Source organism: Cibotium barometz, chromosome 13 (assembly GCF_041138505.1).
Source record: "Cibotium barometz isolate CiBa-2024 chromosome 13, ASM4113850v1, whole genome shotgun sequence".
Classification (NCBI taxonomy): Eukaryota; Viridiplantae; Streptophyta; class Polypodiopsida; order Cyatheales; family Cibotiaceae; genus Cibotium; species Cibotium barometz.
The window spans coordinates 44021615-44038426 of NC_141058.1; the positions used below are offsets into that span (position 1 = coordinate 44021615).

Sequence of the window (16812 nt, forward strand, 5' to 3'; positions counted from 1 at the left end):
AATTGCCATGCCATGATTATAACACTCACCTTGGGTGAATGCTTCAAAAGAGTAGCCAAAATAAGAACATGTTATGCTACTATAGCAAGGATATGGATGATGAGTTTGCTTCCTGACCTTACACGATTAGTGGTAAGAAGCCTCCGAGATGAATGCCCACAAGATGTAGTAGCCGTCAACAAGGACGATTTTTGACAGGCTAGATCACCCTTCTCAAAATGACAGGTTTAGTAGAAATAACACCCGTTTTTTCATAATTCATGTTATTTTTTGAGACGGTTACGTGGCTATAATTTACGACCAAGATTTTTAAAAAACAGGTATGACGCCCGTCAAAAAGAACCCTAGGGCCGCCTATAATAATGGAGGACAAATGGAGCACAATAATGATAAGACATCCAACTCACCAAGGTTGCACTCACAAATTAAGTGCCATTACGTGTGGTGTTGTACCTACGAATGCCCATCATGCAAGAGGACAAAGATGTACTGGTCCGGGAGCGGAAAAGCAAGTCTCTCTCCATGGCGAAGCTTACGGAGAAGTAGAGGTTTTTGACACCAACATACATTCGAGAGCGGGAGCGCAGACTATGCAGAAGTGGGTTCTTCTTCTGCTACAGAAACGCATCGCTTGCTTGCTGTTGTCCTGGCCGAGTTATCAGCGCCCACATCCGAGACTGTACGAATCATTATCGCACACGCCAAAAACCGGGCGAATCAGCAGAAATAGGGCGAATCAGCGGCGCCCACATGTGCCAAACAGCTGCGCTCACATCAGAAATTGGACGCCCACGTAGTGCACATCAGATTGAAACAGCTCGTGAGCAGGTCGAGGATGCCTCTGCAGAGGCCGGGCGGCATGCGGGTGGCTCGACAGTTATGAGATAGCTTGGTGGGCGGCAATGGATTCTAGAGCCGGCCCGGGTGCTGGAATTGATTATGTGGTAAAACTGGACCAGGTGCCCCGCTGGAGTGATGCAGATTACCATGCCCCTGATGAGCTCTCCTCTCTGGTGGGAGATCCCCTCTCTTCCAGTGCCAATGGGCTTCTTGAAGTTTCTAGTTCCAGGTTCTCCCTTGACCATGCCATCAACTCCAAGCTTTACCTCTGGCGTGGCCACCCCTGGAACCTCGACGTTGACGCTGTTGTCAATTCCTCCAATGAGGTAAACACTGATTTTTTTAAACACTCTTTTTGTCTAACAGGATTCGTACTTGCTTTCATAAAGTTGGGTTTCATCTGTCATAGTTGCTTCTCTCAATTCGATGCATTCAAATCAGCACAGCTGCATCCATCAATGCAGCTTGTATAGAATTGTTACAGTCCTTAGCAACATTCCCTGGATAAGAGCTCCTGAAAACAGCTTATTACATGGGTGAGGTTGCTTTTCTTTAATGTGCTTTTTGATAAAATTTTTTAATATCCTACTTTCCCTTTCACTTGCTTTATGAATGAGTGTCTGGCCCTTTTTAAATAAAGTGTGGTCCCGCTTAGAAATACATGTGAACACTTATGGCTTCAAGCCATGTGATCACATCTAAGCGTGCAAAACTCATAAAAGTCTCTTGTTAACGTTAGATTAATGCAACACTCCCGTCCTTGGGATTTCCCGGGCGTCCTGGACCCTTGGACACATACATACCATAAAACCATGCACACGCAGGCATTAAAAACATGTGCATGCAAATAAAAGAAATTCAGGCAAGCATGAATGAATGCATGTTTTGGATGATAAACCATCTATTCCAATTCCATGTACTGAGAATTTAAATGTGCTACATGTAGCTTAACCTTGCACTTGTCATCTGGCTCAATAGCCTTGATCCATTAGATGAGTTCCATGTGCAAAAATATGCTAATCCTTGATGATTGTTACATGCGGAAGCCTTGCTATACTTGATCCAGCCCTAAGCCTACCGATTAGGAACACTAATGCAAGAACAATGAATAGACACTAATGCGAATGCAATGAATAGATAGTAAAGAGAAGAGAGGAATCGTATTTTCAGTATATTGATATGGTACAAAAAGAAGTCTTTATTTGGAACTGTTGTGGCCTTTGGCCTTCCAAAGGAAATGATTTCTGACCTCAGAAGGACTGCCTATGGGCTGACTATGACCTGCCCCACTATTGAACTATTGCATGTTATTTATAGGCTCCTAGGGTTGTACCCGACTGTGTCAGCCAGCAAAGAACGAGCACAAAAATCATATAATATTATTTAAATGTTGTTGACTTTGTCTGTTTGGTGCTTATGACTTGGCCACTAGTGGGATGATTTTGGGGGCTTCTTCTTTACCTGCTTGAGCCTTGTTATTTACCCTAAAATTGTTGCCTAATCAAGGATTGACTAGGAGACTAGTCATGTTGTGAGGGACTCATCCCAAGGATCACCTAATACACACAGGTATAAACAAGATTAGGACAAACAAAGAAGGGTGCAAACAATCTCACCACCCAACCGCAGGTTCGTGTCCGCAAACGTTCCCCGAGCAAGGGGCTAAGATTCCACTCCCACGAGTCCATGCCAGTCAGCCTTGGTGTCCCATACCACTAGTGCTTGCCCACAGGGGCCCTCGGCAAGACAGCCCGTGATCTGCTATGTGTATGGTAGGAGTAAGCCTCTTGTTCCAGGTCCAGACCACAATGAATCAATAATAACCCGACACACTTATATAGTGCTTGTTGCTGCTATAAATAACAGTCCAGTCATAAATAGCCAATAATTTTGGATTTATTAAATGTGAACCTTAGCCACTTGAATCCGCTTGCTTTTCCTAACCCGAGGGATCCCCTAACCTTTGGATTAGTCCCTAATCCTCCCAGGGCCCCCCCTAACCTTTGGTTTAGTCCCCAACCCCAAGGGTTAGTGCTAGGTACATAATATGCCTTCTCACTAGGACATTTCCAGTCTTGTATATAAATGAAGGAGAATATAATGACTTGCCTCAACTATTTCCGAAATCAGGTTTATATGTGTGTATCGAATCCACATAGCCACGTATCAAGGAACCAGCTCAAGTGAAGCTGCTGTTTATTCAACATATGACTGGGGGAAGAAGACAAAAAACAGAACCTTCTTAGGTCCTTGAAGAACGTAGACCATTCTTCAATCCTCCAACTCCTCATGGAATTGGAAACCTAAAATCGTTGAGACAAATATCTGCGAACGCAGTATAATACCTATCCTTTTTCAAGATCTGATAAATCCTCGTACCTAGGGGATATCATGCCTCTCTCTCAGAGACTTATAAAACTATGTGGCACCACAACTGTGTCTCCTTCAAGCTATCAAAGTCTGAGGGATTTGGGTTTTAACCCAATTCCTATCAAACAGAATCTAGCTATTGCCAGAACTACATGCTCAGTAGGCAAAGTGGACCATAGGGATGTTCCTCTCCCAGTAGTATCATAGGCAAATTGGACCCTTGGGATGTTCCTCTCCCAATTGGCATACTGGACCATAGGCTTAGTAGTATCATAGGCAAAGTGGACCATAGGGATGTTTCTCTCCCAATAAAATGGCCGCTTGGAGCTGTATGCACAAAGCATAACCTCAAAAACTTGATTCCACCCTCTCCATCTGCTCATCGGACTTAGGATGATCATAAAAACAGAAGTCCATTGAATCTTTGGATGACCTATTGTAGGAGTGTCGCGACAATCATAAGAGATCTCCCCCCTAATCTCAACACATTCCGGAACAAAGACTAAATCACGAAACAACAACCGGTTTCGAATTTGGTATTGACTACCTCCTACCCTAACCCTAACAAGTGGAATGATCACTGAGTTCTGGTAAATCAATGGAACTCCCCGCCTCTACCTATTGTCAATACCGAATGAAATGCCCCTCGGCCTGACATAGCCCTTTCAAGGAATCATATAAGGCAGCACAAAACTAGGTGAAGGGTTCACCCTCCCAATCCTAGCAACCCCATCCAAATTACCCTTCCGATTTTCTTGTAAAATCTTGTGTAAAATTTGTCTAACGTAGAGTAACTATCTCCCATAAGGATAGGACATAGCAAGGTTAGAAAATATAGATACACCCAGAAACTCTACATGCTGCATATCCTAGTTTTCCATACCACCAGGATACACACCATATAAAATTTCCTTGAGACTTTTAAAGCTGAGTTAGGGTGATCAATCCTTTCCCGACTAAGTCTTGGTGCACTACACCTCCACCCCATGTCATGGTCCACCCTACACCCCATGTCATGGTCCACCCTACAGGTAAACCATTGGAAGAAACTGTGAATTAATTCACACATGTCCACACATCCGACAACTCTTGTCCTAATGGAGCTCCCACAGGGATATATATTGTGCAATTTGTCCTAATCCTGAGATTTCCTGACTACTGTCAAGCAATATAGTCCTCCCCCACATGGCTCATCCTGTAAGATGCAATATTCATAGGCTGAGACCCTAGGATCCAACAAATCCTATGATCAACCAACTGTCTTGCTAGAAGACCATAACTAACTCAACAGGGAAACAACTGCGAAATTCCACACAGATGCTTTCCTAAACCAGTGTCTCCCAAACATCTAACTTAACCGTTATAAACCATAATTACCATCAACTGAAAGGGTACCAACACACTGACACAGTGAACCAATTCATAACAAAGTAATATACAATATATTACGAAGTCTTGTTGAATTACAAAATAGAGGGTGGACCACAAAATCACCCTTCAAACATACTAAAGCATCTTCCATTACAAAGGACAAAAACATGAGCCTTATTGTATATTACAAAGTCCTATTGAATTACAAAATAGAGGGTGGATTGCAAAATCATCCTTCGAACATACTGAAGCATCTTCCATTACAAAGAACAAAAACATGACCCTTCCAATCCACATGGACGTATAACTCTGAATAGATATCAGTAACTGAGAAACATGCTTGTCCCAGATCTGTCCATGTCTGCCGCCAGGTTCACGCGATACATGTCATCACTCAGTTTTGCCTTCACTCCCAGCTTTTGCACAAGTTTAGCATTAACGAAGTTGTGAGTGCTACGAGGTTCAAAAAGGATGTGCTCAATCTCCCCTAACACCGACCCATACATACGTATCAAGTCGTTAAGGACCAAAACTGCTATGTTGAAAACACATTTCATGCAAGCACTCTGACCTAAACAATAGTATCCATGGAAGAAATGTGAGGGTTACCTTTCAATTTGGTCGAATGGGTTGCCTTGGTCTTTGCCTTCGGATGACTCAGCTTCTTATGGCTCTTTTGATCGCAAGAGAAAACACTTGCCCTCCCTAATGTTCTGAAGGGTCTGTTGGTGCTTCTGATCCTTCTTTGGATTGGGTTCACGTGAAGGGCCTCTTGGCAGAGCACATCTCCCATGCGGGGGAGACTCTGGCACCCCTCGTGGCCCATATGTTCAACTGGGCTCTTTCGGAAGGCTTCCCACCCACTTGGACAACCCATATCATCACACCCATCTAGAAAGCCGGGGATCCCATGGACCCAATTAATTACAAGACTATTATGATTGGTCACACATTGGGCCAAACTTTATGGGTCAGTACTTGAGATGGAGCTCAGTACACTAGTAGAGAGACATGGGCACAAAGCATTAGGGACGCAGGCTTCTGCAGGTCATTCTCCACTTGGGATCATATCTTCACCCTTCGAGCCATCATAGAAGATGCCAAAGCATGACACCGACGAGTTGACTGTTGCTTTGTGGATTTCCGCAAAGCCTTTGATATGGTTCCTCGAGCCAGACTGTAAGCCCAGCGGGGCGTGCCGTGACAGATTCAACCACAAAAAGGTCTAGAATATCCAATACTGGTCCTTTGCTAACATAGAGTTTCAATGCTTCAAAGGATTCTGTTTCAACTTTGGTCCACAAAGATCCCACGGCTTTCTTTGTCAAAACTTGCAATTGTCTAGCATCCACTGCAAACCTCTTGACGATATTCTTGGCATGATGTCAATTTGATAATCCTTCCAAAATGGTGGCTCTAAATCCTTCGGAAATGGTGGCCCTATTGGCACGAAGATAGCGTTTGGCAGCTTCAACTCCTTTGGCTCGGTGGCTCTTTCCCTGATGAATTCTTCAAACATTTGAGCCCTTCTTTGGTCCTGTTTCCTCTTGATTCTCCAAGCAACGAATTCTTCGTCTCTTAGAAATCGTATGAATGGCTGAAAGTCTTGGTACTCTGCGGAAGACATGGCCGTGGTCTCATGAGAAATAGGCTGTTGGCCTTGGTTCCCATCTTGAAGTCTTGGATTGGCCTCATAGTTGTTCCCTTTATTAGGCCCTTGGTTTCCCTTTGCTCTCGACATGGCTCTGTTACCCCAAGAAAGTTTCTTCGAGAGAAATCCTGCTCTGATACCACTGTAAGCCCAGTGGGGCGTGCCATGACAGATTCAATCACGTGTCCAAGATATAATGATAGAGAGAGAGGGGAGAGAGAGAAGGAAACATGGATCTTGCTCAATACACCACATTGAGCGCGGAACAAGCCCCGCCCCCTTTTAGGAATTTATTCAGGAACAATCCACGGGCACGTTGGCCAGGATCAATACAATCAATGAATACAAAACAAACAGATATGTCGATGTAGGATATCCAAGTCGATGTCAGATATCCAAGTCGATGTCAATGTCGAGGGACAAGATCTCTGATGCCGAGCACACCACGGGGATGACACACAAGTATCTCTCATCGGGCTAGTACCAGATCTAAAATCCAAATCCAAGTCTAGATCCAAATCCCAAGTGCAAGTTCCAAGTCCAAATCCCAAGTCAAGTTCCAAGTCCAGGCTCCAAGAATCACTCACTCATCCCATGAGTAATCTCCACAACTCCTACAGCCTTGTCGATGAAGAAAACCATTTAAAAGCTCTTTCTTGCAGCAGAAAACTGATATAAAACCTGTTTTAATGGTTTTCGGGTGATAAAAACCTCCAAAAAGCAATTTTTAGGGTTTTTGGAGCAGTATTAGGGTTTCTGAAATTTTTAGGGTTTTTGAAATTTTCAGTTCGTACAGCTCCATACATGCGTCCTTATCGCCCATGCATATGTCCATACAAGTCTAGCGCTGACTGTACATCTGAAAAGCAAGTTGGAGAAGGTGTTGATGGCGAAGAAGAAGCTCTCCAAGATCATAGTGATGCTTACACACACACTCCATGATCTCCTTCATGATGCTACAAGAGAGGTTCAAGCCTTTTTATACTTGAAGAGGGCTCTGCTTTTTGCCAAAAACTTAACCAAGCTTTTGCTTTTGCCTTTTTCCCTTTGCTTTCCACTTTATAATAAAATATTACTATTTTTTGTCAAAGTTCTTTAACTTTGCTTTTCTAACTTTAGGGCCTTGCTTTTTGGCCCCGGAGTTGCTTTTTGAAAAAGTGCCTTTTAGCTTTTTGGTTTGGCTTAGTCTCCTCTTTCCGATGGTGCCCTTGGCTCGCGGTCAATCCTATTTGACTTTTTGCTTTTTCTTGCTTTTTGACCAAGACCGGTGCTTTTTCTTAATCAAACCTTATGGACCCTCTCCCCATGTCTTCTTCCACTTGTCTGGTGTCCGGGCATGGGTTTCATCATGTGAAATAGAGCTAGGAGAGCCAAATATAGACTCCAAGATTTGGGGGTACCATCAGACATGATCTGGGGGATCATTGCATTATATGAGTCGGTCATCGGGCGGGTGAGATACCCAAGAGGATTATCAGAGGAGATATCCACTACCATTAGAGTGAAGCAAGGATGCCCACTGTCTCCCACTCTCTTTGGCCTCTACATCGACCAGATTTCAGCCTTCATTGATATAGAGGAGGGGGGGTGGCGTATCACTAGCAGGCATCCTTGTTTCCATAGTACTTTATGCGGATGACATTGTGCTTATTGTAGATTCTCCAGAGGCTCTCTAGAGGCATCTTGACACATTACAGGACTCTTGTGCACAATGGGATCTCACGGTAAACCTTGGGAAAACCAAGGTTATGGTCTTCAACACATTCCCTCATTTCACATCTTGACTGAGTTTCACTTACATGGGCAACCCAGAGGAGATTGCACACTCATATGTGTACTTGGGAGTCACTTTTACGGGACTAGTCTTCTCAATGAGCCATGCTGTAGAGGCTAGACTAATGTGAGGGTATGCTTCTCTCGCTCTCATGGAGAGACAATGCTTCGAGGCCCATTTCCAGGAGCCAAGGACCAAGATGTGGCTATTTGACACTTTGGTCACTCCGGCGTTGATGTATGGAACACCCTTTTGGGCACCTGATCTTATGGCGAGGCCTCAGGTCAAGATGCTCTCCCGTATGATATGCAACAAACCATTGGTCCCACATGATATTATCTTGGTAGAGTTTGCTAGAGCACCCATGGTGGTAGAGGCACTCTTCTAGACAGTCACATACATTCACAGGGTCAGTACCATGGCCTCCTGGAGACTCCCGAGGCTCACCCTACAGTCCTCCCAACACCTAGCAGCAGATGGGCACGAGTCATGGTATAGCTGAAAATGCACCTTGTCACGTGCATGCCCGTGCCATGGGTAACCTTGTGTAGGAACAGTCTTAATCCCTGATTAGTGTAGCAGTGTCAGTAGTAGAAGCATCAGGAACATCACCCTCAGCATCATCTTGGTCTCTAGCACCATCAGCATAGGCAGCACGTCATTGGCATGGTCAACATCATCATCAAAGTCACCATCACCATCAGCGTCAGCACAACATTAGCATCACTATCCAGCAGTGGGGAGGTCAGGCTGTTTGCCTTGTGCAGCAGGCGGCCATGGGCTACAGGTTGGGACAGCTGGTGTGGGCAGCATCTGAAGATAAGCGCAGCAAAGAGGAACATTATTTCCAGCATTTGTCCAACCCAAGCTGGCCGACAGTAGGCTTACTGGCTGACTGCACTCTTAGCATGATATATAAGCAAAGTACATCATATTCAACATTAAGCAAGTCATAAAATCAGTAGTTCATCATAAGACATCTAGCATTCTGAAACCAAGGTGGGTAGTACAATCCAAATTTCTAAGAATATTAAACTTCACATTAAAGACACTAAGTACAGATAGCTTCACCAGTTACAACCATACTCACTTAATGAGCATAAAAGATTTGGAGAAACTGACAACACAATGGGTCCGGAATGCCCCCCCCCCCCCCCCCCCCCGCGCGGCCCCCTGAATAAACTTTATTACAGGGAGTATTTACATATACATGTAGAGGGAACTCTTGCACCGGATTTCCAAGTATTACAGATGAAAACAATATAAAACAAGTTTCTCCACCCAAGCATAAGGCAAGGGGTGTTTCCAGCTTCACACGAGCTTAGTGTGGATCTCACAGGAGATGCCCAGTCTCACATAGTAGATCTCCGCCCAAGCCCAAGGCAAGGGGTGTTTCCAGCTTCACACCAGCTTAGTGTGGATCTCACAGGAGATGCCCAGTCTCACATAGTCTATTATGTGGATCTCATAAGCAGTCCCAGTCTCACACTAAACTAGTTGCTCCTACAGTGCCTTGGCCACTTGGTCCTCAATGAAGGAGCAAGGAGGACCTGCGGCTTTAGGGTTTCATGGGAGAGACATACACAGAGAGGGAGAGTAAGAGAGAGAGAGAGGGAGAGAGAGCACACCAATGTTTGGTGGGTGTGAATAGTTGGCTTGTTGTAGTTAGGGGCACACCACAACCCCTTTATAAGAAGAGTGACCTTTACAATGACTTGGAGTGCACTCCACACATATGACTTGGAGTGCACTCCACACTTATTAATAAGTGAATGTGAAACGGACCAAATAATGGGCATACACTTATACACATGTACACACTTGTACATACTTGGGGCCTTTACCCCAACAACCTCCCACTTAAAGGCCAGTGTGTGCCTAAAAGAGGAGAGAGATCAGCAGATGTCTGATCATCCAATGCCCATCAAGTGCCTGCAGTGAGCAAACCTCTCTGGAGGTAAACTCTTGGTCAACAGATCCGCTGGGTTGTCATCCGTATGAATCTTGACAAGCTGAATCAGCTTGTCCTCTATCACCTCTCTGATGAAGTGATACTTCACATCCACATGCTTCGTCTTTGCATGAAAGACAGGGTTCTTTGCCAACTGGATGGCACTCTGACTGTCACAATGCAACAATGGAATATCCCCTGTATAGCCCAAATCTGCCACTAACCGAGATAGCCATAATGCTTCCTTGCAAGCCTCTGTGGCTGCAATATACTCGGCCTCTGTAGTAGATAAGGCAATGCACTTCTGCATCCTGGATATCCATGATACTGCACCTCCTGTGAATGTAAACACATAACCGGTAGTAGACTTCCGGTTATCTGGATGACCGGCATAATCCGAATCCGTGTAACCATGCACTAATGCATCCTGTTTGCCAAAGCAAATGCACATATCCTGTGTGCCTTTTAGGTATCTCATGATACCCTTCACTGCTTCCCAATGCTTCTTGCCAGGGTTGGCCATATATCTGCTAACCACACCAACTGCAAATGCAATGTCTGGTCTGGTAGCAACCATGGCATACATGAGACTGCCACAAGCTGAGGCATACGGAATCTTGGCCATATCAGCCCTGTCTCTATCTGACTGTGGGCTGTCCATAGCACTGAGTTTCACATATGGAGGCAACGGAGTACTAGTCTTCTTCCCCCCATCCATATTGAACCTCTGCAAGACTTTGCCAATGTATTCCTTCTGAGACAAATACAACACATGCTGATTTCTGTCCCGAAGAATCCGCATACCCAAGATGTGATTTGCATCACCCAAATCCTTCATATCAAAGGTCTGATGCAGCCTCTGCTTCAAGGCATCCATCTCCTTACGAGATTTCCCGGCAATCAACATATCATCAACATACAAGATGAGGATCAATAGACTGCCATCCAAAGCTTTCTTGGTGTACAAGCAGTGATCTATGTCACTTCTCCTGAAATCTTGGGATTTCATGAATGTATCAAATTTATGATACCATTCCCTTGGTGCCTGTTTGAGCCCATAAAGACTCTTTTTCAGCTTGCATACAAGCTTCTCTTTCCCTTTCACTGCATAACCCTCTGGCTGCTTCATATATATCTCCTCATGGAGATCTCCGTGAAGAAAGGCTGTCTTCACATCCATCTGAACCAATTCCAGATCCTCATGTGCAACCAAAGCTAACACAGCTCTAAGTGTAGTCATTTTGACCACTGGAGAGAAGATCTCATCAAAGTCCACACCATATTCCTGCTTAAAGCCCTTTGCCACTAATCTGGCTTTGTACCTTGGCTTAGTCCCAGGTGTAACTTTGAGCCTGTAAACCCACTTGCATGGCAATGTCTTTTTGCCAGTAGGTAGCTGCACCAAATCCCATGTGCTATTCTTATGCAAAGAATCCATCTCTGACTGCATAGCACGCTCCCATAGAGCCTTATCTGCCCTCTGTAAAGCCTCTTTGTAACATGAGGGCTCCCCACAGTCAGTGAGCATCAAGTAGTCAACCCCTGGAACAAACCTGTCAGGGACTCTGGAGGGTCTAGTGGACCTCCGTACCCAATGACCATCATTTGCAGGTTGCTGTCCAGCCTGCATATCACCCATCGGTGGCTCCTGTTCCATGCCATAAGGCTGAAAAATCATGCCCGGTATCTCCTCTAACTGTGGTATATCCATAGGGATATCTTCTGCCATATCTGGCTGTCCATTTGGACCATTTTCAGCACCATTTAAGGGCTGGTTTTCCTGCTGTAATGGCTGATTTACAGCCCTTTGTTTGTGTCCATGATGTCCATCATCATCAAAGATGACTCTGCCAGGCTCCTGTTGCCTTGCAGGCTCCTTATACATGCATGTTTCATCAAAAATGACATCATTGCTGCGTATGATCTTTCTATTCATGGGATCCCAAAGTCTATACCCCATTTCACCTTTGTCACCATATCCTAGGAATATGCATTTATGAGACTTAGGATCAAGTTTGGTGCGCATTTCCCTGCGTATGTGCACGTACGCAACGCAACCAAACACTCTCAAGTGCTTGTATGACGGAGGCTTCCCTGTCCATACTTCTTCTGGCACTTTCCCACCAAGCCTCGTGTTAGGTGACCTGTTTATAAGGTGAACGGCTGTCATAACAGCTTCAGCCCAAAAACCATGAGGTAATGCAGCATGTGACAACATAGAACGGACCTTCTCCTGAATGGTCCTGTTCATCCTCTCTGCTGTCCCGTTTTGTGGAGGATCATAAGGAGTAGAGAGCTCCCTCTTGATGCCTTTAGCATCACAAAAGTCCTGAAACTGTTTGGACATATACTCTCCACCATTATCGGAACGCAAAGCCTTCAGTGTTTTGCCAGTTTGATTCTCAACATGAGCAACAAACTTCTCAAACACTGAAAATGTATCACTCTTCAGACGAAGAGGATATGCCCACACCTTACGTGTGGCATCATCAATAAATGACACAAAATACTTTGCCCCACCCAATGAAAGCTGAGGCATCTCACATACATCTGTATGCACAAGCTCTAACTGAGCATCTTTCTGTCCAAGAGCTTTCTTGTGAGGGCACTGTAGTTGCCTACCATAGATGCAATGCTCACAAAACTGAAAACCTGAGAACTTAAGAGAAGGCAAATAACCATAACGAGATAAGAGCTCCATTCCTTTGACACTCATGTGTCCCAACCGGTTATGCCACAAAGAGATTTGCGGCAACTCGGTTGCATTCACATCGGCATGGTGACAAACACCAGCATACATGAAGTATAGAGTATCAACCTTAGAGCCTCTGGCAACAACCAGTGAGCCCTTACTAATCTTCCACTTTCCACTACCAAATGTGGTAACATAATCAGCATCATCAAGCTGTCCAGTAGAAAGCAGATTCTTCTTGATCTCAGGCACATGCCTGACATCATGGAGCATAAGCTGTGAGCCATCTGAAAATACAAGCCTCACATCACCTCTGCCAAGTATCTTGCATGCATGGTTATCACCCAAATAAACAACTCCTTCATTGCCAGCAGTGTACCTGACAAACAAGTCTCTGCAACCTGTGACATGAAAGGAGGCACCTGAATCAATGATCCATGAGTGCATACCATGACCACCTGTAAGAAGTGAATGGGCATCAAGTGAAGACGTAAATAGGACTTCATCCACACTGTCACCTGCATGTGACACATTGACTTCTTCAATCTTGACTCCACTTTTACCCTTTGGCTTTGCATCTTTGGCTTCACTTGCTTCATCCTTGTCTTTGCCTTTTCCCTTTTCCTTTTGATCATTTTTCCACTTGTAGCATTGCTTTTTGAAGTGTCCCTTCTTGCCACAATAATGGCATTCCAAGTCCTTTTTGGAGCGGGACTTGCTCCTTCCCCGTTCTTGGCTTTTTCCCCTTTGCTGGGATCTCCCACGTGCATTCATTGCATTGGACTTTCCAACAGAGTTGTTTTTCCTGTTCATCTCTTCTTGAAGAAGAGCACCCTCAACATCTGCATATGACAGCATAGCATGCGAATTGCTAGTGGCTGTCCTGAATGTGTCCCAACTCTCTGGCAAAGTGCATAACAAAAAGGTGGCTTTGAACTCATCGTCCATTGCCAACTTTTGATTTATAACCTGGCTGACAATACCATTAAACTCATTGAGATGGGCTGTCATAGAAGCCCCTTCCTTCATCTGAAGGCCTATGAGTTTCTTCAACCAATACACTTTGCTTGAGGCACTTTGTTGGGCATACAAGTCCTGCAATCTCTGCCACATTCCCCAAGCAGTCTTCTCTTCACGAATGCTGAAAAGTAATGAGTCTGACACAGACAACATGATAGTGGATCTCGCAAGCTCATCCACATCTTCCCACTCTTTAGCAGTAAGAGAAGCAGGCATTACACCCTTTTCTTTGATAGGCTTGTGCTGCTTCTTCTGGAGCAACACATTGTAGCACTGAGTTTGCCAAATGTCATAATTATGAGAGCCTTCAAGCTTCTTGATGTGAAGCAAAGAAGAACTTTCACCTGTGGTTGCCATAGCAAAGTACAACCAAAGTCAATACTTGACTCTCTACAAACCTGTGCAAACACTACACCCAAATGCACACAAAGTGCTCAACCCTGTGCAAACACTGCACCCAAATGTTCTCCCAAGGTATATCTCCCACTGCGGAATCTGTGCAAAACACTGCACCCAAATGTTCTCCCAAGGTATATCTCCCACTGCGGAATCTGTGCAAAACACTGCACCCAAATGTTCTCCCAAGGTATATCTCCCACTGCGGAATACTCCCACTGTCAATGATCAAACTGACACAATGACATAAAATACATCTCCCAAAACTGTCATAAACAGTGCAGCCACATACATTTGCCAAAAGCCCCAAATTTTGACAGTCAAACTTGGTCAAAATTGACCCAAAATTGTCAAATATGCATGGACAGTGTTACCACAAGACATATGCATCACCAATTGTCCAATTACATGAGAAGCCCCAAATTGCCACTGCAATGAGCTTCGATTGACGGTCAATTACCCAAAATTGGACTCAATTGATGCAATAATGCTTCAATTAACACCTTAATGCCTGCAATTGTGACTGTCCGGTGCCAATACATGAAAAGCCCCAAAATTTCGGCTTCAATGTCTGCAAATTGGCTTTAATTGACAAAAGCCCCAATTGTTTTCCACCATTACCTGCGTAATCTGCACAATTGCATGGAAAACAAGAAAAAGCCCCAGAAAATGAAGCAAAATACCTCTTGAAATTTGCTGGCTGTGTGTCTGCAGATCTGATAAAGGGAGGCACTTTGTGTGCATTTGGGTGTAGTGTTTGCACAGGTTTGTAGAGAGTCAAGTATTGACTTTGGTTGTACTTTGCTATGGCAACCACAGGTGAAAGTTCTTCTTTGCTTCACATCAAGAAGCTTGAAGGCTCTCATAATTATGACATTTGGCAAACTCAGTGCTACAATGTGTTGCTCCAGAAGAAGCAGCACAAGCCTATCAAAGAAAAGGGTGTAATGCCTGCTTCTCTTACTGCTAAAGAGTGGGAAGATGTGGATGAGCTTGCGAGATCCACTATCATGTTGTCTGTGTCAGACTCATTACTTTTCAGCATTCGTGAAGAGAAGACTGCTCTGATACCAGTTGAAGGAGCAAGGAGGACCTGCGGCTTTAGGGTTTCATGGGAGAGACATACACAGAGAGGGAGAGCACTCCAGGAGCCCGTGGGCCTGCTGGGCAGCCACGTGGGCTGGGTGGCTGGCTGGCTGGGCAGCCCCGTTGGCTGGCTGCGTGGGCTGGCTGGGCAGCCCTGTGGGCTGCGTGGGCAGCCTGGGCAGCCCCCTTGAGCTGCCTGGGCAGCCTTCTTGGCTGCAACAGCAGGGCGACCAGCAAAAGGAAGGCGGCCAGCTGCAAAAGTGAGGCGACCAGCAGAAAGGGGGGCGACCAGCAGAGGAGAAGAGGGAGGGGAGCACCGGCGACCAAGCTCTTGCAGTTCTTCGCGACAGAGTTGAAGTTCTTCGCGACAGAAGTCGTCCCCAAGCTTTCTTCGCTACAGAATTGGAGTTCTTCGCGACAAAAGTAGTCCCCAAGGTCGAGGGAGATGAGAGGAGAACAGAAGAGCACCGCAGCCAAAACCCTAAGCAAGAGAACCAGGCTCTGATACCAGTTGAAGGAGCAAGGAGGACCTGCGGCTTTAGGGTTTCATGGGAGAGACATACACAGAGAGGGAGAGTAAGAGAGAGAGAGAGGGAGAGAGAGCACACCAATGTTTGGTGGGTGTGAATAGTTGGCTTGTTGTAGTTAGGGGCACACCACAACCCCTTTATAAGAAGAGTGACCTTTACAATGACTTGGAGTGCACTCCACACATATGACTTGGAGTGCACTCCACACTTATTAATAAGTGAATGTGAAACGGACCAAATAATGGGCATACACTTATACACATGTACACACTTGTACATACTTGGGGCCTTTACCCCAACACTCAATCCAAATAGAATCACTTGTTGCAACATCAGTTACAGTGCACATACCTTCTAAGCACTTGAATCAAGAGAAGAACTGGAAGAAGAGCTTCAGCAGGTTCCACACCTTTGATATAGAGAGGCTCCCCAACACCTCTGTGTGAAGCCAGTTTCCTCTAAGGTGCTGCCAGGCCTTCCTTCAGTCCACCAGCTGGGCATATGCGAGGGATAGGATTCCCCTTCGATTCAGTCCACTGGGAACAGGAGAGAGAGAGAGAGAGAACTCTTTGTGCTTCTGTTTGCTGACTGCTTTAGAGAGAGAAAGGAGATCTTTTTGCTTCAGTCGGCTGCAGGAGGAGGAGAGAGAAAGAATTCTGTTCGCTTCAGTTTGCTGACTGCTCTTGCTTCAGTTGGTTGCCGGAAGATAAAAGAAGAGAGAGACTTGACTGATTCTGGCCACCTGCGAGAGGAAGAGTATCTAATGTTCCTGCCTGTTTCAGCCCACCGATGAGCGTGAGAAAGTCCAGTCGGTGCACAAGAGAGCAAGCCGGTGGCCTACGAAGGTGACCGAGTCCATCGCTGCAATCCTCCCTCACCCACGTCGACCACCTTGCTGAAGACAAGGGCAACCACACGTGGACAGCCATGCTTTATTATTATTATTATTTTTAAAAACAAATACTACAAGCCTTCGTAAAAGGGCACAAGTTTTTCTATATTAATGGCTTAAAAGTTGGGGTGCCCATTGGGGTGTTCACATCCATTTTTAATGTGGGTGTGTGAACACTCCACCTTATAAAAACATAACTAAGCCTTTTACATGGTTTTAGATCCTTTCGACGGCCTGTT

At 45.2% G+C, this 16812-nt stretch overlaps 1 protein-coding gene across 3 annotated transcripts in view; it reads left to right on the plus strand.

The window, feature by feature from the left end:
• The first annotated feature begins 388 nt into the window (after positions 1 to 388).
• LOC147632713 (uncharacterized) overlaps positions 389 to 16812 on the plus strand; it is a 113982-nt gene continuing 97558 nt past the window's right edge. For 2 of the 3 annotated variants that reach the window (XR_015267224.1, XM_086807538.1), the window contains exon 1: positions 389 to 1166. Coding sequence is in view for 2 of the 3 variants with exons in the window: in XM_086807538.1 (XP_086663664.1) it covers positions 903 to 1166 (264 nt within the window). In the remaining variant the exon portion in view is untranslated. The remainder of the gene's footprint in view (positions 1167 to 16812) is intronic. The other variant, XM_086807539.1, reaches the window with a different exon arrangement.